Genomic DNA, 24,992 nt, shown 5'->3' with positions numbered 1-24,992 from the left:
TCTTGTATTTTCTTCCAAAATTCTTGTAAGGTTTTTTCTGTGTTTTCTTTGGTCTGTCTCTCAATCCTTTGAAGATACCTAAATATAATTATTTTGAATTCTTTTTCAGAGATTTCTAGTGCTGCTTCTTCCTCAGGGATGTGTTCTGGGTCTGTATCCTGCTCCCTTGTTTCTTCCACTTTATCCTGCTTCTTTGTGTGGACTGTGATTGTCTGTTGTCTCTGAGGCATCATGGTATTGTTGTATTTTGATCTCTGTTAACTGTTTGTGAAGAACAGCCAAGGGTGATTCAGGCTCTTCTTGGTCGTTTTTTATCATTGGCCCATTGGTGGAGAAGGAGGTAGTGGCTCTCGCTCAGTAAGTTATGTTGCAGGAGGTGTGGGTGTAGTTGTGTCTTATGGGGACTGTTGTTGTCTCCCAGTCAGTTAGATACAAATTACAATTGAATAACCATCAAAAAACTAAAAGAACATGGACAAAAAACACGCTATGTAATCACACAGGAACGGTAGCCAGAAAAAGAAAAAAGGGAAAAAGAAGAAGAAAAACAAGAAAACCTTTAATATCTGGGCATAGGACACTAAGAGAAATAAAGTAGAGAAGAAGAATAATGAAGAAATAAAATGGGAAAAATGCAAAAAGGTATGAAAGCAATGAGGTTAACTATGATAAAAATGGGGGAAAACAAAACACTAAATTAAAAAAAAAAATTTCAACCAGGAACCAGGAAAAGAAAAAATGCTGAAAACTTGGACCTGGTAGGGGAAGTTTAAGAATAATTATAAAAGGGACAAAAGTATTAATAATAATAGTTGTTTTAAAACAGACAAATACCTGCAGACTAATCACCAGAAAAAGAAAGCGAAAAAGAACAAAATAAAAATAAAGATAAAAAAAAAAAAAAAAAGAATTGATGGAGTACAGGGCAGGGCACCCAGGCTCCATCTGAGCACACAGACTGTGATGGAGTTCTTGTGGGCCCAGAAGGTATGTGGGAGTGGGGGATGGCTGCACCTCTGTTCCCCAAGCGGGTGTGGGGTATAAGAGTAAAAAGAGGAATATCGTACCTTTTCAGTCTTGCAGGTCCAGAGTGCCCTTGGGGTTGCTAGAAAACAGAATATGTTCCCAAGTCCCAGGAATCTGCCAGAGCGCTATCTCTTTAAATGTCCAAAATAGTCAAGCTGCTTTTAATCTTTCAAAATGGCAATGCCCTCCTTTCTCTTCACCTTCTCCATTTATTCCCCACCCACCAGAGCAGTTATCCGTGCAGTCCCTGGTTAGCAGGGCTAATTTTTTGGTTAATTCTTAGGTCCTACCAGCACTCGGGAATCTCCAAGCTGTCTGTGCCTTCAGGATCGCTCAGGATCTCTACCAGACTGCAGCTCCGTATGTCTCCTTTTTTGGTATTTTCATGCCAATTCTTCTGCTAGTTGGGGTTTAGTCCACTTCTATATCCTTCCTGTCAGTGCTCAGGGGTCCAGGATTATCTTCTGTATTTGTGTTAATTGGTTTCCCTTTTCTTTGTTGAAGAGGGTCTATGCAGTCTTTCTGCCTAGTTTGCCATCTTGCTGGTGAAAAAATTCCAATTGAATTTTGTATGTTGGTCTTGTATGTTGATGTTTTGCTGAATCCTTCTTCTAGTTCCAGTAATTTTCTTGTTGTGTCTGTGAGATTATCTATGTATAGGATAATGTCATCTGCACATAAAGATAGTTTTACTTTTCCTTTGCCATTTTGGTTGCCTTTTATTTTCCTTTTTTACATTATTGCTGTGGATAGGACTTTCAATGCAGTATTGAATAAGAGTGGTCTTAAATGACATCCTTGTCAGCTTCTCGTCAGTGATGTTTTTAGTCTCTCTCTGTTGAAAAAATGTTGGGCATTGTTTTGTGTATATGCCCTTAATTATACTGCACAGTTTCCCTTCTATTCTTATTTTGCTGAGCACTTTCATCAGTCATGGGTGTTGGAATTTTTTTTTTTAACTTTTAATCATGACTTGAGTGGAAGTTTACAGAGCAAATCAGTTTTCTAGTCAACAGTTCACACATATTTTGTTTCATGTCAGTGCTTGCAATTCCTTCAATTCTCAGTGTAACATCATTCCTCCCCCTTACTCCTTATGTTTCATTTTCCATTCTTCCTTCTCTCCTAACCCTTCCTGCCTTCTGAACTTTGTCCTTGGGCAAATGCTGCCCTCTTAATCTCAAATGGTTGATTGTTCTAAGGGATATGTACCGTCCTAGAGTTATTTTTCACCTTGTAGACATGTCTATTATTTAACTGAAAATTTCACTACAGAAGTGAGTTCTATTCTAGGGCCAAATATAGTAGGTTTTTTTTTTTTTTTTTTCCTAATTGTTGGAGATGTTGGGCTAAGGTGTTAATTTTGGTTCTTTCTTCTTTTTTGAGGTTTCTATTTATGGCTAGAAATTGTCTTGTGAGCACTATTTTTCCTGTGGACCAAAGATTTGGTAGTTATGTTTTCATTTTCATTTGATGCAAGGGATTTTTAAAAATTTACTTTTTATTTTTTCTGTTACCCAGTACTTTTTAAGCAGAATGTTATTCAGTTTCCATGTATTTGATGGTTGATCTTCCTCTTGTTGATTTCTAATTTTGTAGCATTGTGATCTGAGAAGATGCTTTGTAGTATTTCAATGTTATTAGATTTATTGAGGCTTGCTTTGTGTCCTAACATATGATCTATTCTGAAGAATGTTCCATGTGGACTGGAAAAGAATATATATATGGTGCTGTTGTTGTGTGGAGTGCTTTGTATGTGTCTATGAGGTCATTTTGGTTGATTGTGTTATTTCAATCTTATGTATCTTTGTTGAGTTTCTTTCTAGTTGCATATTAAATTATACTATTATTGTGGAGTTGTCTATTTCTCTTTTCAATTCTATTAAAGGTTGATTTATGTGTTTTGGGGCTTTTTCATTGGGTGTGTAGAAATTTTTTATGGTTATGTCTTCTTATTGGATTGACTCATTTATAATTATAGAATGCCCTTCTTTGTCTCTTTTGCTAGTTTTTGCCTTAAAGTCTATTTTTTTTGTCCCCACCATCACCATCTTTTTCTGCCTCATCTCTCTCTTCCTCCTCACCATAATCATCATTATCATGACTCACTATCTTCTTCTTCCTCATCCTCACCACTATATCATCATCATCATCAACAACATCAACATGATATCTTCATTTCCTAGGCCTGTCATAACAAAATACCACAAAGTGAATAGCTTTAAAGAACACGAGCTTGTTGTCTCACAGTTCTAGAGGCTGGAAGTCCAAATCAGTGTTTAGGTTGTGTTGATTCCTTCTGAGGCCTCTGAGAGAGGAATTGTTCCATGCTCTTCTCCTAGCTTCTGGAGGCTCCTGGCAATCCTCAGTGTTCCTTGGCTTGTGGATATACCTTCATATGGTGCCTTTCCCTGTGTCTCTCTGTGTCTGTTCTTCTCTTTTATAGGATACCACTCAGATGAGATTAGAATCCACCTTACTCTTACAGGAACTCATGTTAACTTAACTGATAATATCTTAAAGACTTGATTTCCAAACAGGGTCACATTAAACAGGTGCAGAGGGTTAGAATTTCAACCTATCTTTTTAGGGGACACAATTTGATTCGTAAAGTCATTATCATCAGCATCCTTCCCTCATAGAGCTGTTTTAAGGTTTAAGTGAGCTAAGTTGGTGAATGACTTCAAATAGGGGAATGGCATGTACAAAACCAGTATTCTAACTTAGTCTGTCTGATCCCAAAGTCCCTTTTCTTTCTCAGAGCCCTTTTCTAAACTGCAATTTATATTATCATTTTCTAATTGTTACACATCCAGGTTTAGCAATCTGATTTTAATCTTGGCTTCAATTTGAGCAGAACAGTTAATATTTTAAGTCTCAATGTCTTCATATGTAAGGTATGAAATAAAGTACATAGTGCCTAAAGTATTTGACTGCTAACCAGATGGTTGGTGGTTCCAACCACCAGTCATTCTGTGGAAGGATGACTGGGCAATCTACTTTCATAAAGATTTACAGCCTCAGAAACTCAAAGGAGATTGCCATGAGTCAGAATTGACTCGCTGGCAGTGAGTTTGGTTTTTTTATATTTTAATTATTTTTAAGAGCTTGTTTTATATTCAATGTCACGCATACATTTAGTTTCATTCCCCACTCGCCATGTCCAACGCTAACGCAGTCTCCTCCCCTCCCTACCCTGCAACCCCCCTCATAATTATGCACTCTTGTTTGTCCTGCATTTCCTCAGTTTGAATGTTGGTCCTTTGGTGTCCCAAGGTCTATTGCTCTAAGGGATGTATTACCATTGAGTGTATGGGTGTGTCATCCTGGGTTGAGTGGTCTGCATGTACATCTTGTTAACTATTGAGCTGAGAGCCCGCCCCTGGGGGTGAGTTTTATTCCAGGCACCAAATGTATTTCAGGGTCATAGTATTGGAGGTCTCACCAGATTTCATCTAACCAGTAATTCTGGTCATTATTGAGTTTTTGGATTTTGTTCCACATTCTCCCTCCCAGTCTATCCAGGATCTCCAGATTTGATCCTTTCCTGAGAGGTTGGCATTGATAGCAGGGCACCATCCAGTTATTCTGGTCTTCAGGGCCATCGTGTCCTAGGGTTGATTGCTTCTAAATGCCCCCCCCCTTTTTTTTTGCGTTCTTCTTCACTTCCGATGCTAGTAGACCATTAGCTGCATCTTAGATGGCTGCTTGAAAGCTTTTAAGACTCCAGTCGCTACTCACCAATGTAGGAAGTGGAGCAGTGCTTTATGTATTTTGTTGTGCCAATTGAGTTTGGTGTACCCCAGTACTATGGTCCTGAGGTAGTAGCTCTATTGGATCTCTCTCCCATAGTGTTGGGATGTCTGTGTGGGATTACTCTGTGTCTGTCTTCTATTGTTTCTGTAAGGACTGCAGGTATTTTGTATCACTGGTGTCTGTACAAGATTAGCCTCAGCAGAGTCTATCCTTGGTCTAGAGTATACCTCTATTCACTGATCCCTGTCTGATCATCTCAGGTGTTTATGTGTTTATTTGTATAGCCCAGTGTTTGGTGTTAATGGCAATGTGGTATTGTGGACACATTGGTTGGTTTTAGCATCTGTCGTCTAGCCTTAAAATAGCCTTAAGGCCTATTTTATCAGCAATTAATATTTCCACTTCTGCTCTTTTTGGCTGCTATTTACTTAATATATGTGTTTCCATTCTTTGATTTTTAGCTTATTTTTGTGTTTGTGTCTAAAGAGTGCCTCTTGTCGACAGCATATTGATGGATCAAGTTTTCCTATCCATTTTTCTAATCTCTGGCTCTTCACTGGTACATTTAGTACATTTAATGTTGATATCTAATGTGATTATCAAGAGGTGTGAGTTTACTGCTATCATTTTGCTGTGTGTTTATTTTTTATATTGCTGATGGCTTCTTTATTCCATGTAGTTTTCTGTGCTGAGTTTATTTTGTTTACAGTTATACTTACCATTTTCTTCACTGTCATTGTTTTAGTGTTTACTAAATCTTTATGATTTTCTTCCTTATTATTTTGATAAGAAGGGTTATTAATTTTCAGTATGCAACAAGTGCTGGAATGCTTTATCTTATTGCTGTGGATCAAATATAGACCTGGAACCAGAATGTATAACTAGATTGACACTTTGGATCACCAAACCATGCATAGGGTAAAATAAATAGAACCTTGGGGAGCTCTGGTGGCATAGTGCTGAGGCATTTGACTGCTAACCAGGAGGCTGGCAGTTCAAACCCACTAGCCACTCCTCAGAAAGAAGGTTGGGCAATCTACTTCTGTAGTGATATCTCCTTGGAAGCCCAAGGAGGGATTGCTATGAATTGGATCCAACTTGATGGCAGTGCATTTGCATTTGGGATTCATAACTAGGCATTTTGCTATTTGAGAGGTTATCCTGTAATTTATTATCTTCCCAGGTTTAAAACACTTCATTCTAATCTTGAGATCATCTCCATTTGGAGGTTGTATAGGCACACCATTTATTCCTTCCTTTTTTATTTTTTGTAATTGTCCTTATTTACAAATTGATGTCTCTAATTCCCTATTTTCAATCAAGTGGTTTTATTTATTTTCAATACTTCTATATCTGGGTTGATTTCTTGGTGACATTGTCATGTGTCTTAATCTCAGGTTGTTGTTTGCTACTGTTGGTTCTCTGTTCATTGAAAGGGCTTCCTTTAGCATTTCTTGTAAGGTTGGTCTCTTTCATCTCTGTTTACCTGGAAATATCCTAATTTTGCCATCATATTTTATCTTCATTGGTGCTAGATATATAATTCTTTGTCCATTTAATTATTTTTTTCTTTCAGGATTTTATACGTATCATCTTGTTACCTTTTTGCTTGCATCATTTCTCCTGAGAAATTAGAGCTTAGTCTTGTAGGTTCTTTTTTGTAGGTAATGTTTATTATCTCCCAAATTGCTTTCAGATTCTTTATTTGTTTTTGGTTTTGTAAAGTTTGATTATGATATGTCTTGGTGATTTTCTTTCAGAGTTTATCCTGTTTGGAGTTTGTTGAGTTTATTGAATGAATATCTTCTCACCTTTCATAATTTTAGGGATGTTTTCTTCCAACAAATCTTCAAAATTTTCTCTGTGCTCCCTCTCTTTTCTCTTCTTGTTCTGGAATTCTAATCACACATAAGGTAGTCTTCTTGATGGTGTCTCCCATAATTCTTAGGCTGCCTTCATTTTTTTTCCATTCTTTTTTTCTGACTGTTCCGTTAAGTGATTAATATTGAGAAATTTGTCTTCAAATTCACTACTTCCATCTTCCATTGTTTGATTTCTACTCCTTTGCCCTTCAATGCATTATCTGTTTCTGAAATTTTAGTATTAATCTTCTGGAATTTTGTGTACTGTTTTTGTTAAGTTTTCTAATTTTCCATTTATTTAGTCAATTTTTCTTATATTGTTTCCCTGAATACTTCTAGAATTTTGTCTCTGTTTGTCTTGGTTTTATCTATGATTTCCTTGGTGTTTTCTTTGATCTCTTTCTTAATTGTCTGAAAGGAACTAAATATAATTCTTTTGAATTCCTTTTCTGGTAGGCTCAGTACCATTTATTCTTCCAGAAGATTTTCTGGCTCTGTATTTTGGTTACTTCTTGAGCCATTTGGTACTATTTTTGATTGCTTGTTTTATTGTTGTTGGTAGGTGCTGTTGAGTCATTTCTGACTCATAATGACCCTGTGCACAGCAGAATGAAACACTGCCTGATCCCACACCAGCTCCATGATCCTTGCTATACTTGAGCCCATCATCGCAGCCCCCAGGTTAATCCATCTTGTTGAAGGCCTTCTCCTCTTTCATTGGCCCTCACCTTACCAAGCATGACATCCTTCTCCAGGAAATGGTCCCTTCTGACAACATGACCAAAGTAGGTGAGACGAAGTGTGGCCATTCTCACTTCCAAGGAGCATTTCAGCTGCACTTCCTCCAGGACAGATCTGTTAGATTTTTTTAGCAGTCTATTGGTACTTTCAGCATTCTTTGCCAGAACCACAGCTCAAAAGCATCAACTCTTCTTCAGTCTTCCTTATTCATTGTCCAGTTCTCACATGCATATGAGGCAACTGAAAACATCATGGCTTGTGTCAGATGCACCTTAGTCCTCAAGGAGACATTTCTTGTTCCTCAGCACTTGAAAGAGTTCCTTTGCATCCAACTTGCCAGTGATATATGTCATCTAATATCCTCACTGCTACTTCAATTGGCATAGATTGTAGAACCAAGCAATATGAATTCTGTGACAACCTCAATCTTTTCTCCACTTATTGTGATGCTGCTTATTGGTCCAGTTGTAAGGATTTTTGTTTTCTTTATATTGAGATGTAATCCATACTGCAAACTGTAATATTCAATCTTCATCAGTAAGTGCCTCAAGTCATTCTCACTTTCAGCAAGCAAACTTGTGTGGTCACCATATCACATGTTGTTAATGATTCTTCCTCAATCCTGATGCCAACTTTTTCTTCATATGGTCCGGCTTCTCAGATTATTTGCTCAGCATATAGATTGAATAAGTATGGGGAAAGGATACAACCCTGACATACACCCTTCTTGATTTTAAACCATGCAGTGTCCCCTTATTCTGTTCAAATGACAGCCTTCTGGTCAATGTACAGGTTTCTCATGAGTACAATCAAGTGTTCGGGAATTCCCATTCTTCTCAATGTTATCCACAATTTGTCATGATCCACACAATCAAATGCCTTTGCATAGTCAATAAAACACAAGTAAACATATTTCTGGTATTCTTTGCCTTAAGCCAAGATCCATCTGACAACAGCTATGATATCCCTTGTTCCACATCCTTTTCTGAATCCAGCTTGAACCTCTGGAAGTTCTCTGTCAATATACTGCTGCAACCGTTTTTGAATTATCTTCAGTAAGATCTTACTTGTATGCAATATTAATGATATTGTTCTATAATTTCCACATTCTGTGGGATCACCTTTCTTTGGAATGGGTACAAATATGGATCTTTTCCAGTCAGTTGGCCAGGTAGCTGTCTTCCAAATCTCTTGGCATAATCGAGTGAATGCCTCCAGTGGGGCATCTGTTTTTGTAAATATCACAATAGGTGCTCTGTCAATTCCTGGAGCCTTGTTCTTTGCCAATTCTTTCATTGCAGCTTTGACTTCCTCCTTCATTACCATTGGTTCTAGCTCATATGCCACTTCCTGAAATGGATGAAGATCAATCAGTTCTGTTTGGTACAGTGACTCTGTGTATTCCTGCCATCTTCTCTTGATGTTTCCTGCATCATTCAATATTTTGCCCAGAGATTCTTTCAGTATTGTAACTTGAGGCTTAAGTTTTTTCCTCAGTTCTTTCAGCTTGAGAAATGTCAAGTGTGTTCCTTCCTTTTGGTTTTCTAACTCCAAGTCTTTGCACATTTCAGTATAGTAATTGGTTTTGTCTGCTTGAGCTGCTCTTTGAAATCTTCTGTTCAGCTCTTTTTTCTTGGTCATTTCTTCCATTTGCTTTAGCTACTCTCCACTCAAGGGCAAGTTTCAGAGTCTCTTCTGTCATCCATTTTGGCCTTCTCTTCTTTTCTCGTCTTTTTAGTGACCTCTTGCTTTTTTCATGTATGATGTTCTTGATGTCATCCCACAATTCTTCTGGTTTTTGGTCATTGGTGTTTAATGCATCAAATCTAATCTTTAGATGGTCTCTAAATTCACAAGGGATGTATTCAAGATCATATTTTGGCCCTTGTGGACTTGTTTTAATTGTCTTTAACTTCAAGTTGAACTTGCATATGAGCAGTTGATGGTCTGTTCCCCAATCAGCTCCTGGCCTTGTTTTGGCTGAAGATATTGAGTTTTTCCATCACCTCTTGACACAGATGTAGTCAATCTGATTCCTGTGTGTTCCATCTGGTGAAGTCCACATGTACAGCTGCCATTTGTGTTGTTGAAAAAAGATATTTGCAATGAATAAGTCGTCGGTCTTGCAAAATTCTACCATGCGATTTCCAACATTATTTCTGTCATCAAGACCAAATTTTCCAACTACCAGTGATTCTTCTTTGTTTCCAAATTTTGCATTCCAGTCACCAGTGATAATTAACACATCCTGATTGCATGTTCAGTCTATTTCAGACAGTAGAAGTTGATAAAAATCTTCAATTTCCTTATCTTTGGCTTTGGTGGTTGGTGCATAAATTTCAGTAATAAATGTATCAACTGGTCTTCCTTGTAGGCATATGGATATTATCCTATCACTGACAGCATTGTACTTCAGGACAGATCTTCAAACATCCTTTGTGATGATGAATGCCATGCCATTCCTCTTCAAATTTTCATTTCTGGCATAATAGATCATATGTTTGTCTGATTCAAAATGGCCCAAACCAGTCCATTTCAGCTCACTAATGCCGAGGATATCAATCCTTATGTGTTCTATTTCATTTTTGACAACTTCCAATTTTCCTAGATTCATACTTCATACATTCCATGTTCCAATTATTAATGGATGTTTGCAGCTATTTCTCCTCAATTTCAGTGATGCCACATCAGCAAATGGAGGTCTCGAAAGCTTTACCTTATCCATGAGTAAGGCTGGTTTTACTCTGATGAGGCAGCACTTTCCCAGTTCTATTTTGAGAGCCTTCTAACCTAAGTGACTCATCTTCCTCCTCTGTATTGGACAGTGTTTCTGGACTATTCATAAAGTTGCGCAGTAATGTATCAGACAGTTTTTCTCTGTTATTAATAAGGTTTTCCCTGGCCAGTTCTTTGAGAAGTGGATGGCCTCTTTGTTCTTCCTAGTCTGTCTCAGTCTGCAAGCCACACTGAAACCTGTGCACATGTCCACCCTGCTGGGTTTGAAAAACTGGTGGCACAGCCTCAAGATTCATAGGAACACATCACTACAGAGGACAAACCAACAGACAAGTTTGTCTCCCTTAGCTGTTTGAAACCTCTCCAACCTCCTCTTTTCTGGATCTCTACTGCTGCCTCCTCACTCTGTCCCAGCCCCCCTTGGCCTTTTTCTCTCCTTTCCCCCACTTTCCCACCTTGCTGCTTTAGGGTGTGGCCTGAGTTCCCTCCCCTCACCTGGATCCCTGTGGCTGACTCCTCACTCTGTCCCTGTCCCCTGCCCTTTTATCTCCTTTCCCCTGTTTTCCAGCCTTGCTGCTGGTAGGGCATGGCCTGGGTTCCCTCCCCTCACCTGGATCCCTGTGGCTGACTCCTCGCTTTGTCCTGGTCCCCCTGGTCTCTTTCTCTCCTTTCTCCTGCTTTCCTGCCTTGCTGATTTGGGGCGTGTTTGTTTGTTTTAGTGATTTGAATTTATTTTTTATTTCCAAGACATTGTGGTGTTATATTTGTTCGTTGATTGCATGTTGATTTGCTTTACCCTGCTGTTTTGTTTTAATATATATTGGAAATGGGTTAAGCATGCTACTCTCATTGCTAGTTTGGCAGCACTCATGCACTCACCACCTGTCTCCATGTGCATTTGATGGTGGATGGGAGTGTGTGTGCAAAAATCTGATTGCTAGTTGTATTGATCAGCTGATGGCACACATGGTGGGGGCTTACAGCAGTATGTTATTGATCCAATGATGCTGGAGCAGGTGGAGATACTAACCCAGTGGGTATGGTGGTAGATTTGGTGGGTATGGCTTGGTAGAGTCAGTGGCTACCACCTAATGTGGAAAAAAGAAGGGAGAAGAAAAAGAAAGAAAAAAGATTAAAAAAAATGTGGGAGGTGTACTGAGAGAGAAGAAATAAGAAGGAAGAAAAAGAGAATATTAAAAAAAAAAGAAAAGAAGAAAAACCTACACAGCACCAATGCACGCTTTAGCTACTAAACATGCTAGTGTGGTGGGCCTGGCTTGATAGAGTTTCTGGCTCCTGTCCGATGGGAAAAGATTAAAAAAGTGGGGGGGGGGAGGTGCAAAGAGGAAGAAAAAAGAAGAAAAGAAAAAAAGAAGGAGAATAAGGTATGGAATAAGAAGAAAGAAAGCAGAAACTAAAAAGCATGGCACAGCACAGCACAAACTCCAACTGGAGATGTCTGAGGCCATGGGTACATGGTCCTCAATCTGTGAAAGTATGCCTCAGGCCACCAGCAACAGGTGAGAAGGCTGTGGGAGGTGGGAGGGATGTCAGACAGGTGGAGCACCAGATGGGGGAGGTAAAATTGGGGAAGGGTGACTGGCCGCCAGGTGGTGTGAAGGCTGTGTCTCTGATCACTGGGAGGTTGTGCAGGGTAAAAGGAGCAATCACACCTCTCAATGCTGGCCACCAGTGTGGGTGCCAGTGGAGTCCTGGGCAAGTGAAACCAGTTATCTTGTCCCTGTCCTGATCAGAACACAGCTTGCAATAATTCAAAATTGCCATGCTATGCCAGGCCAGTCAGTTATTCTCTATTCTATATTTCTCCTTGTTCACTGTTTCTGTTCAGTTTTTTCTTTTAGTTGGTGTTTGATCTACTTCATTTTTCTTTATGTCATTTGTGTCTGTTTCACTTGGTTTCTCTGATCTTTATTGTAGAGGATCTGGGTAGTATATCTGCCTAGTCTGCCATCTTGAATCCTCCCTACTGTCATTTTAGTTTTTATTTTCTGTTTGCTCCCTCTGTCTTGTTTTTCCTGTATTCCTGTGGGTTACTTGAATTTTTTTTTTTTTTTAATTTCATTTTGGTTACTAACAGTTGTTTGTCTTGTTCTGTTTTGCATGTATTTCTTTGCCTAGTTCTTATAGTGGCTACTCTCAATATTGTATGGTGTCTGCATAGCTTATCATAACCTACTGGTGACATCATTTTACCAATTCAAGTGAAGTGTACAGATCTTACCTCTCTTTGTTGTTGTTGTTGTTATGTGCCTTCGAGTCAAACCCGACTCATAGCGACCCCTCCTTGGGTTTCCGAGGCAGTATCACTACGGAAGTAGGATTGCCCAACCTTCCTTCCGAGGAGTGGCTGGTGGGTTTGAACCGCCAGCCGTCTGGTTAGCAGGCAAGTGTCTTAGCCACTATGCTACCAGAGCTCCCTCTTTATATCCCTTTTAATGCCCATTTATAGTTGTCTTGAATATTTCTTCTACATACATTTAGAGCCACATCAGACAGTATTAAAATTTTTGTTTCAACCATCAACACAATTTGGAAAACTGAAGAGGAGAAAGAAAGTCTATTGCACTTAGATTTTTACTTACTGTATTTTTTCTTTTTTCATGATGTGTCAAGGTTCTTTTCAGTTTAGAGAATTTCCCAAGCCATTCTTTTAGGGTAGGTCTATTGGTAACAAATTCTCTTAAGTTTTTCTTATTTGTGAAAGTCTTCACTTCTCTTACTGAATTGTATTTTTGTTGTTGTTTTTAGGTATAGAATTCTAGGTTTACATTTCTTTTCTTTCAGCCCATGAAAATATTGTGCCACTTTATTCTGGATCCCATGGCTTTTGAGGAAAAATCAGTGGTGATTCTAATTATCTTCCCCTACAAGTAAGGTGTAATTTTTCTCTAGCTGCCTTCCAGATTTTTTTCCCCCTTTGTCTTTAATTTAATTATTTTGTGTTTGATGAGAATTTCCTTAAGTTTATTCTGCTTGGGGTTTGTTCAGTGTCTTGAATCTATAAATTTATGTCCTTTCAAATTGGAACAATTTTAATCATCATTTCTTCAAGTACTTTTCCAGCCATATTCTCTTTCACCTCTCCTGAGACTCTAATGGAATGAATGTTAGACCTTAGTTATAGTCCTACAAGTCCCTAAGGAAGGGTGTGATTTTTATTTTTTATTTTTTTGTCTACTTTATCTTTTTGTCAGATTGTGTAATTTCTATTGCTCTATCTTCCATATCACTGATTTTTTTTTTTCTCTCCACCCTCCCCCATTCTGCTTTTGACCCCATCTATTGAAATTTTCATTTTGGTCGTTTTCCTTATCAGTTTTAAAATTTGCATTTCATTCTTCTTTATATCTTCTACTTCTTTGCTGAGGTTTGTTTCTACATTTGTTTATGCATGTTTATAATTGCTCATTGAAGCATTTTTATGATTATGACTTTAAAATCTTTGTCATATCATTTTAACAATCTGTTGTTTCAGTATTGGCATCAAACAATTGTATTCTTTGTCATTCAGCTTGACATATTCCTGGTTCTTAATATAATGAGTGAACTTTGAGACCTGGAAATTTTTTCTTATGTTGCGAGACTGAGTCTTATTCAACCCTCTTTCAGTTGGCTCTTTCTTACAGGGGACAGGAGTAATAAATAAGCTTAGAGTACTGTCAAGTGGAAGTAAAAGTCCAGCTTCCCTACTTGGCTTCGTTTGACACCTGGGAGGAAAAGGTTCTCATTACCATTGGATGACAATGGGAGTGACAGCTCCTCATGAGGTCGCCATAGGGAAGCCTAATTACCATATGGCAGGGTAAAAGTTCTGGCTCTCTACTTTGGTTCCTCTGATACCATCCTGGCAGCCTTATTACAGACTGGAAATTGTGGGAATCCAGCCTCCCCACTCAGCCTTTGCTGGTATGGGCGGAGGTGGGGCCACATTTTTGTCTGTGGTGTTTCACAAGAGTTGAGCAGTTATTGTCTAAAAGTTTTCTGCTTACCGTGTTGCCCCTTCCCTGGTAATTTGGAAAGAAAAGTTTTTGCTTGGCTCTTTTTGTTTGTATCCTTTGGCCTTTTGTGATTGCTGATTTTTTTTTCAGGTCTAGTCTGAGATACATGATAAAAAGAAAACCCAGAGAATCCTCCACCATGTCATTCCTTGGGTCTTGGACTCCCTAACTGGTCTACCTTCTTCTCTCCACTTTTCAGAGTCTTCTTATGTTTGTTTTATATACAATGTTCAAAATTTTAGTTGTAGAAATAGATGAGATGAATAGAGAAAATTATGTCTACTCTGTCTTTCTGAGAATGGAAGTCTATCTCTTTCTTTTTCTTGCTGTTAAATATAAAGTTTCTGCAGAATCTTTCTATATAAAGCTTTTCCATGTATAGAATGAATTCCCAGAAGAAGAGCTGGTCAAAGGATAGGAACATTTTTATGATACTTAATACATATTATTAAATTGCTTAAAAGATTGTATCTGTTCATACCACTTCTAGCATATTAAGAGTAATTTTAGTTTCAAAGTGACCTTAAACACAATGTTTGCCTATTGAGATCCCTAGTGAACTAAAGGTAGTATCAGTGGCATCACTAGAGTTGGTGTCATCCAGTGCAATAACTCATGGTATCACCCTCCCCCCAAGGACTTCCTCCCATACAAGACCATACGTAATCTTTAGTAATGTTTATTATCAATTTTAATCACAGAATAATACATTATAAGTATAGTTGTAAATTGTTTAAATGTAATATTCCTTAGATTATATGAATACTGACAAAATTATTTTGTAAAATCTTTCTACATTCAGTTACAACATTAATAGTAACTGAGTAGAAGCTTTTTTTTATTTTCTCCTTTTCCTTTAATTACTACTTCATGTTCAAAAAAAGTTACTGATACAGGTTCACAAATACTATTTACCACAATATTGTAGCCAAAACATCAGAAAATTTGACAAAATCAGTGACAATAATAACACCAAGAACTCTGGTGGCACTTGGAGCCTAACCAAAAGGTTGGTTTTTCAAGCCCATTAGCTGCTCCATAGGAGAAAGATGAGACAGTCTGCTTTCATAAAGACTTATAGCCTTGGGAACTTTATGGAGCAGTTCTGTTCAGTCCAGTTCTATTCGGACTTGATGGCAGTGGGTTTGGGTTTGCTTTATAATAACATTGGCAGCAATTAAAGCAATACTGTGTACTTGTAGCACATACTGATAAAACCACGTGATTCAAAGCATCATTGTAATTGGGTAATAATAACAGCTCTGATGAGAGCTCATTAGAAAGTTCAAAAAATAAATAAGCTTAGAGTTTTAGCCTTGTGTTATATTTATACATGTAAGCAAAGCTTACAGAAAATACTTTGTTGTTATAACTAACTACAGGGATATTTTTATTAAAAAACAATAAGTTTCTGCTGAAACACCACATAAAAATTTTATGGACAGTTATTTTGGTGGTACCCCCTCTGACAGTATCATCCAATGTATCCCACACTCCCCCTAGCTCCCCAGTGATGCCACTGGGTTGTACCTGCTGACCTGTAGGTAGATTTTTTTTTTCCACTCTGGCTCTTCCACCACCTCTGCTGAAAATCCAGCTGAAATGATGAGCTTCAGCTAGGACTGGGCAGAAACTCAACAAGGAAGCGGACAAGGACACAAGTCTGTGGGAATGCATGTCTGTTCTCTTGACAATTAACTATATTTTTAGGGAAACTGCTTGCTTCAATGTAAGAACCTTAAAAATTGAAATAATACGGTTAAGTGATTAGGGTGGGAGTGAAATGGAAACTTAGAGGCAAGGAGTGATGAGTGAGAGGAGAAGGAATGAGTATGATATGACCTTAGAGTTAGGTAGGGCCAGGCATTTCTGCAGTTGTTTTTTGTCATGGCCAGTCACAGGTTCTGGGCCAGGGTACACAATCTGGGTGTTTTGTGGTGACCACAAACCCAGATAGTTGAAGTCAGGCAATGGGAGTTGAAAGACAGTTGCTGACAGCTGGTAGATATTCTAATTATTATTACTATTATTTAATTGTGATTTGGGTGAAAGTTTACAGAGCAAATCCATTTTCCATTCAACAGTTCAAACACATTTTGTTTCATGACATTTATTGCAATCCCATAATGTACCAGTTCCCTTCCCACTTCCTCTCTCTCATTGCATTTTTCCCTGTGTCTTCTTCCCTATGCATTCCTGCCCTCTGAGCTATCTCCCTGCACAAATGCTACCCTTCTGATTGGTAGATCTTTTTAGACTGCATTAGTTAAGGGTGATGATATGTGGGAGATCCAAACTAGAAGATAACAGAAGATTATTTATGTTTGCCTTTGGAATCATTTGTTGTCTCTGACCCAGAACTTTTGTTTTAGAGTGTGGCCTTCTTCCCCTGTTCCATTATGTTGGTATTGCCACCTATAAAATATTAATGAAATGTTGATGCCAGAAATAAGGAGTCTTGAATGTATGACCTTGATCGCATCCCCTAACCACCATAGGCCTCAATTGCATTTCTCCTCTCTTGACAAGGTTATTGTGAGACCTAAGTAAGTGAATATATGTGAAAGAGACTTGTAATATTAAAATCTTTCATCTTTTAAAAAAGAAATTAAGAGTCTAGTCATTCATCTGTTTAGTTGTTCCTTCATTTATTTATCCATTCCACAACAGGCACAAATAAAATAATGGAGCCATGCTATAAAAATCTACTCTACGAAGAGCTGAGAAGCAGAAGTGTTGCCAGTCTTTCCTCTAACCTCCATCCAACTCCCCACTGCAGCCTTCTGTTCATCTGAGTTGGATGTCTGCTCTCTCCTGTGGGACAGATATAATGCTAATTGTAGATTTCAGAGAAATTGTCTGAATCAAGACTAAGCTTTCAAATGCTAAAATATTAGCAAAGCCAGAGTGGAATAATTTAAGCATAGTGCCTAAGGCATTTGACTGCTAACCCAATGGCTGGCGGTTCAAACCCACCAGCCACTCCTCGGAAGGAAGACTGGGCAATCTACTTCTGTAGAGATCCTACCTCAGAAACTCAAGGAGGGGTCACTATGAGTCAGGACTGACTTGACAGCAATGAGTTTGGTTTTTGGTTTACTAATAGTAAACTAATAGTAAGATGTCTAGAAAGCAAATAGTTCACTGGACTTGGGAGCCTTGATAAACTTAGGGTAAGATTTGCACTGGACAAGCCCTAGACTCTTTAAACACCCCAAGTTTCCCATCTGTTTTCTGAATTATCTCCTAGTAGTGGCTATCTCCACCTCCCTGGAAACTAGGAAGGAGCTCCCTGCAGACAGGGACTTTACCTTTTCATTTTGATCTCTGTTAACTAATACCATTTTTGCTCATAGAAAGTCCTCATGTGGTAGAATTGAGTTGGTGGCAATGATATGCATTCTTGGTTTTGGGCCTGCAGGTTGGACCCCTTCCTCGACTATGTGATGTGCTCCAGGTACTGTGGGCAGAGCGAGACCAGTGCCTGCAAGATCTCTCCAGGGAGTGGACAGAAGACCTGCGCAAGGAGCAGCCAACACCAGGTACATGACTGCCTTAGCACCATGGCCACTCTTGGACTTGGATCATGTCTGATCCCACTGGATCAAGGGAAGCTTGTACTCTGGGTCAGGATGGGGATATGGATGGCTGGGTCAGTTCCATTCAGCCAGATAATCAGTTATGGAGGTTATTGAGTGATCATAGTGAGGAGTCTACACACACTCAAAGATACAGTGAAACCCATGTGAAAATCTTCACTACAGATTAGTAAGTAAGCACAAGTAAGTCTTGCTTACCTTGCTAATAAGGTAATCTGCCCCTGGGTCTAATGCTGGCTGACATCCATTGGATGTGCAACCTTGAGCAAATTATTTAACTCTCTGAACCTCAGTTTCCTAATGTATAGAATGGAGATGATACTGTCAACTTCAGGACTGTAGTGACAAATGAGATAAGCTATGGAAAGTATAAATATTTCACAAATATTATTAATGAAGATACTAATTGTTATTATAACCAACTCTTTAAATAACAATTTAATATTTAAATGCTAATTTATTAATCTTATTTCTATTCCTTTCCTTAACTTCTTATCTTTGCTCTCTATCATCTAAGGATAAAGAAAAGCTTAACTTTAAGAAAAGAGTTCAGGCTTTTAGATTTGACTGTGATCTTGAATAAGTTACTAAATGCCTCAAGGCCACAGTTTCTACATCTATTTTATGGATGTGGTGTTAAATTAAAAGCATTCATTCAATAAATATTTATTTAGCACCTACAGTTATGTGGTAAAAATAAAGGAAACAATGGTGAGAAAAAAAAAAGGAATGTGGACTACTCTCCTATCACTTATGAATATGTTTTGTGGCATGTGGCAGATTGATAAACTGGCTTCACCAAATAGAATTTGTTTTTCACACATTACAAAAAGCCCAGAGCTAATGCAAAATTCCAAAATGTCGTCATGCTTAAGGTTCCTTCTAGTATCTTTCTGCTTAATGTGCCTCTTCTGCCCTCATGGTGGTAAGATGAATGTTGCAACTTCAGGGTGGAGAAGGGAGTATATTTCTGTCAGGAAGAAGAAGAAAAGGAATTTTGAGGTATCTCAGGTGACTCTGCTGACATCTCCTTGCTCAGAACTTAACTGTGCAGCCATCTTCCAGGCCAACAAGGCTGGTGATGGAGCTCTTAGCTGTGCACTTGGATATCTTATACAAAATCAGGTTCTGTTACTGAGAAAGAGGAGAATACGTAGGGATGGGCACTGAGCAGTCTCTGCCATCATAAGTCTAATGAGGGAGAAGTTAGTTAAATAACCACAAATTGATATACAATTACAGTGAGATAAGTACAGTACCATCTGCAGTTTGTGTAAGTGTGAAACAAGGGGGTCTGAATCTGTTCAAAGACTCCAGGAGAGTTTTCCTAAGGAAGTCATGTTTGAACTGAAATCTAAAAAAAAACCAAAACCAAACTCACTGCCGTCAAGTCGGATATGAAATTGTTATTTGGCAAAGAGAAGAAGAAAGAGTGCTTCAGGCAGAAAGAACAAACCTGTGGTGGGAGTGAGCATGGTGCATTTCAGGAAAGTAAGAAGGCCACTGTGTTGGAACACAGCCTAGAGATGAGAAAACCCTGATGCAAGATGAGGCTTGAGGGTCAGCATGGCAACAAAACACAGGACCTCACTGGCCACGTGGAGGATTTTCATCTTGATCCTAACAGCAATGGCACACCCTAGAGAGTCAAGGAGAGAGAGACATGACCATCTGCCTTATGAAAATATCATCCTTGCTGCAGTGTGGAAGGTTAGTTAGAAAAAGATATGAGATCATTGGGAGGCTGGGGGGTTGGAGCAAGAGAGAATGACCACTTGGACTAAAGAGGTGTCTTCTTTTAAGTTCCTTAGAAATAGGCCCTGAAGCAAGGGTTCAAATGCATGTATTTTATTTGGCAGTGATTCCAGGAAACACCAGCAGGGGAGTGGGGAACTGAGACAGAAAAGGGAAGGAAGCAAGTCAAAGTCGCATTTGTTTTGTTTGTTTGTTGTCTGTGGGCACCTGGAGCGTGTTCCCCCTGGGAGCCAGTGTAGAGCATACACCTAGAAGTGACAACAGAGCTGAAGTATTTATCAATGAATTCCCTGTCAGTCAGAGCTAGGGCTGCTTCTGGGGAGAGGGCATTCATCTCCTTGTACTTCCAGCCTGCTGTGTGTGTGGGTAGAGTGGGGTCCAGGAGCTAGAGAAAGTCCTCAAACAAAGGAATTCAGAGGCTGGCAGTGGGAAGTGGGCTGGCATGCACAGAAAAGGCAAAGACCACAAAAAGTATGGGCAGGGTACTGCCAGGGTCTGCTCCATAAGGGGTGGTAGAGACAGAAAGTAGACACATGCAAGAGCTACTTGTTGTTGTTAGTTATGGTCAAGTTGATTCTAACTCATGGCAACCCCATGTGTGCAGAACAGAACTGGTCCATAGAGTTTTCAAGGCTGTGACCTGTCTTCCAAGGCACCTCTGTGTGGGTTTGAACTATCAGTCCTCCTGCTAGTAGTCAGGTGCTTAACTGTTTGTATCACCTGGGGACTCCTGGTGTGGAGCTACTTAGGTGGTAATATTGACAGGACTTGGCAATGGATAGTTCATGGACAAGGTAGGAGAGGGCAGTATCCAAGATGACTCCGAGGTGTCCAACTTGAGCAACTGGAGGAAGGGGTGAAGGAGGACCAGGAGTTTTTGAGGAAAGGAGACAAAGATCATTACTTCAGTTGTAGGGGTGTGGAGTTGAGACACTAAAGAAGAGAGGTCAAGGTTGTAGATAAGTGTGTATATAGGTGGCAGCTGAGACTGAGTTTGCTCAAGGAAAGTATGGGTGGGGGAAGAGGATTATACCTATGATTGAGCATTAAGCACCCCCATCCCTCATTTGCCAGGTAAGAAGACACTGTTGAGGAACAGCCAGAGTCAGGAGGAACATTAGCATGTTGGTGGTAGACCAAACAGTTGGGATGTTGTAATGCACTTTAGGCAAGTCACTCATCCACTACATGAAGGAAGAGGGCAGTATGGATGACTAACCACGTGGACCCCAAATCTCACTCTTGCTCATAGTTTGATCCTCTTCTTCCCCTCAGTGGCTGTGAAAAGCTGCTTATGGGGAGCCAGACTGTGGTCTGTGGTACTCTTAGTGGGCACCATTGAGTCAAATGCTCCTGATTTCCTGGGCTTGTCTACTATCCCAGAAAAAGTGTCTTAAACAAGTGGAGTGTGAGTTTCTGACAAAGCCAACCTCAGGTACAGCAAAGTCAATGGCTGCCCTCTGCCTAACAGCTCAAGGTGAATGCCTAAAATTCCAATGATGGGTCTGGAGGCCTTCATTCTGCCCTGAGGCATGAGGTTCAGCATGTCAAGCCTCTGGAAGAGATGACTATTAATCCACATTAAGAAGTAAGGGGTAGCTATTTTAAAAATAAAATTAGAATCTAATGTATTCAAAATGTTCATTGCTCTCCAATAGCTCTCTAGCTCCTGACTTGGCCCTTGTCCACACCTCCACCACAGGCATTACCACTTAACTCAACCAAATTGCTTGCACACACACACCCCTCATATATATACTCTCTCTTTTTTTCTCTCTTTCATGCCTCCAGTCTCTCTCATACCTCTAAGCCTCTGCACATGCTGATCCCTCTGCTACAACACCTGTCCCTCTCATCTTTACTCTGCCAACCTCCACTCAACTTTTAGACTGCCCATAGCTCCACTGACTTAGCCGCCCTCACAACTTGCGCAATAGCCTCTGGTTCTCTCTCTCCTTTCTCCCTTGCCCTGCATGGTAAAGATGTGTTTACTGGATTGTCCTGCCCCACCTGAAAGCAGGGATTGGCCATGCCACTTTCCTTTTCTTCCCCATGCCTGGCACAGAGTCTACACAAACTGAGTGCTCAATATGCTTGTTGACTGACTTACTAAGTTAGTGAGTGACTGCAGATATTTGACTGAGAACAGGGCTTGAGAGAGAGAAAGGAGAAAAGAAGAGAATTGGCTCCAAGGAGAGCATCAGAAATGAGATGGAGCCTAGAGGTATCCAAAGCCCCACAGATCATGTGGATGGAATTGCCTCCAGGTTGCCCTCTGTCACAGATTAGCTGAGGCAAGCAGTGTACCCTGTGTTACCTGTAGAGGGAAATCCTCCAAAGCTTGGCCTGGGTGGAGGGAAGGAAGCAAACCCCTTCTTTTCCTTGTTCCTGCCATAAGAAGCACTGAGGCAACTTGGTTCTGGGTGGGTGACTCCTTGGCTGGGGCCTCCTGCTCAACCTGGGTTACCCTGTGTTTCTGTCGTCTCCCATGGTACAAGGAGAAAGTTCACTCATCATGGTAAGAGAAGAAGAACGCTGGGAGCCATTCATAGACTGGAACTGGTTAGCTTAGCATGAGGGTTGGGTGCCCAAACTGTGGAGTAGGCAGAGCTCATTTGAGTCTCACCATTGCTGCTTCTTCTCTATGCACCTTTGGGCAAGGGATCTCATACCTCACTCTTCAACATGCTCAATTTAAAATGTGACAGCAATCTCACTCATAACACTGTTGTGGGTAAGTGAATTAATTTGTGTTACAATTTACCTGAGAGACATTATCTTTAGAAAGGTTAGCTAAAACCCTGGCCAAAACTTGGAACTAGAAATTGGTCAGAGCCAAAAGGTCAACTAGGGAGAAAGTGTGGTTTGAGAAAGGACAAAGGACCAACCTCTAGAGTTCTCCAACATTTAGAGGTTGGGATGAGAAGGATCTACTTGCAAAAGAGCCTGAGGAGAGTCCAATGAAGTAGGAGAACCAGGAAAAAGTGTGGGTCAGGGAAACTTGAGATGAAGGGAGGGGACAGTGATGCTAGATGCTTTCAAGAAAGCATGAGAGAATTGACCATTGGTTTTTTTTTTTTTTTTAAATACACTTTATTGAAATATAATCTCTGTGCAGTGAAATACACAAAACTAAAGTTACTCAATGGTAAATAACAACAACAAAGTGACATGGGTCAATGCATTTTTTTTTTTTTTTTTTTTGCAGTGTTCCCTCCCCTACCCTCCCAAACCTGGTAACAAAGAAAGTTTCTTTCCATATATAAACCTTCCTTGACTTTTTACAGTAGTGAACTAATATTATATTTGTCCTAATATGATTGACTTATTTCACTCAGCATAATGTCCTCCAAGTTCATCCATGCTATGCGGTGTTTTGCAGATTCTACATTATTCTTTTATGTTACATAGTATTCCATTGTGCATATGTACCATAGTTTGGTTATCCATTCTTCTGTTGATGGGCACCTAGGTTGTTTCCATTTTTTGCTATCGTAAATAGTGCTGCGCTGAACATGGGTGTGCATATATCTGTTCTTGTCCTGGCTATCACTTCCTTAGGATATATACATAGTATATATTGCTGGGTCAAATGGTATTTCTAATTCCAGCTTCTTAAGGAATCGCCATACTGCTTTCCACTGTGGTTGTATCATTTGAGAATACCACCAGCAGTGTGTGTGAGTCCCAATCTCTCCACATCCTCACCAGCATTTGTTATTTTCTGTCTTGTTGAGATGGTATCTCATTGTTGTTTTGATTTATATCTCTCTGATGGCTAATGATCATGAGCATTTCTTCATGTGTTTGCTGGCTGCTTGAATATCCTCTTTGGTGAAGTGTCTATTCATGTCTTCTGCCCATTTTTGGGAGCTCTGGTAGCATAATGCCTAAGGCACTTGACTGCTAACCAGAAGGCTGGCAGTTCAAACCCACCAGCCACTCCTCAGAAGGAAGATTGGGCAATCTGCTTCTGTAGTGATACTGCCAAGGAAATCCAAGGAGGGGTTGCTATGAGTTGGATCTGACTCGACAGCACATAACAACAGCAGTCCATTTTTAAATTGGATTGTTAATCTTTTTGTTGTTGAGGTGTTGGAGTTTTGCAGTGTAGTAAATTACTTAGTGTGGCTTTTCTACTGGTATGTCTTTGTAAACTCCAAGGTGGGATTTTCTATGAGCAACTGAGGAGCTCCTGATTGTAAATGTTATCCACGTGGTGTATTTCTGTTGGGCATGGCACAATACAATGTTCTGGAAGGTTCCCACTCTCTCTTAGGTGCTTAGAGTTCTGATGCTGTGATTAGCTAGTTTGACCACCCTGCCGGGCTCAAAAGGAGGCCTCCTAGAGGCAGAACTCTCTCTGACTGCTGGTTGAGGAAGACGTGCTGCTGAAAGGGACACGCGCCACTGAAAGAGACACGTGCTGCTGGGAAAGAGATGCAAGAGACACGCATTGCTGAGACACCGAGGGACATGCACTGCTGAAGGAGAGACTGTGAGAGACTTGGCTGAGAGACAGTAGGCTGGGAGAGAGACTGAGCATTTTTCCTGAACTTGAATTGTAGCCTGTGGTACTTCCCTAATAAACCCCATAATCTGTGAGTTCTGTGTGGCCACTGCAGCAAATTATCTAACCCAGGAGAGAGGTGGTGGGTGCTTTGGGAGGAATAGTTGGAGAAAGGGATGGAGGGAGGCAGCATGTCTGGCCTTGGGCTATTGATGGTGATTCTGTCTTCCTCTTGTAGGATTACAGGAGGTCAGAACATGTGGCCTCCTTGCCCTTTTGCAAGTTTTCTATAAATTTTAGGGATAAGTCCCTTGTCAGTTATGTCATTGCAGAATATTTTTTCCCAATATGTAGGTTCTGTTTTTACTTTTTTGGCAATGTAATTATAGACAAGTATGAATTTAGTGCTCTCTTTTTGTTATGTGCTTTTTTGTGGTGTTGCTGATTTCTTTGTTCCATATAATTTTCTGTGCTGAGCTTATTTTGTTTATGAATATTGTTATCACTTCCTTTGTTGCTATTGTTTTAGTATTTGATAAATATTTGTGGTGGTCCTCTTTTTTATTTTGATGTGAATGTTTATCATTTTTCTTTGCAGTTACCCTGTGATTTATAATATTCTTCCCAAGTTTAGTGCAGTCTGTTCTATCTTGCAATTTTCTTGATTTCCCTATCATTTAGAAGTTCTGTAACTACACAATTTTGTCCCTCTTTTTGGTTTGTGTTTATCCTTGTTTGTCACTTGATGTCTCTGGTTCCCTGTTTACAATCTTGTAGGCTTGTTTACGTTGGATACTTCTATAATTGAGTTGGTTTCTGGGTTATGTCATCATGTGTGTTGATGGTCAGTTCAGTTGTTGTTTGCTGTTGTTGGTTCTCTATCCAAAGGACTCCCTGGAGCATCTCTTGTAAGGCTGGTCTGGGTTTAACAAATTCCCTTAATTTCTGCTTATCTGGAAATCTCTTAATTTCACCATCCTATTTGAGG

At 39.7% G+C, this 24,992-nt stretch overlaps 1 protein-coding gene across 1 annotated transcript in view; it reads left to right on the top strand.

Moving 5' to 3' along the window:
* Window positions 1-24,992, top strand: part of SCTR (secretin receptor) — a 181,827-nt gene that overhangs the window by 62,709 nt on the left and 94,126 nt on the right. The window contains 1 exon segment of the mRNA XM_007938163.2: window positions 17,562-17,682. Coding sequence (XP_007936354.2) covers window positions 17,562-17,682 — 121 coding nt within the window.

Source organism: Orycteropus afer, unplaced genomic scaffold (assembly GCF_000298275.1).
Source record: "Orycteropus afer afer isolate SDZICR_OR568_19922 unplaced genomic scaffold, OryAfe1.0 scaffold00004, whole genome shotgun sequence".
NCBI lineage: Eukaryota > Metazoa > Chordata > Mammalia > Tubulidentata > Orycteropodidae > Orycteropus > Orycteropus afer.
This window is presented reverse-complemented; position numbering and strand designations above follow the sequence as displayed.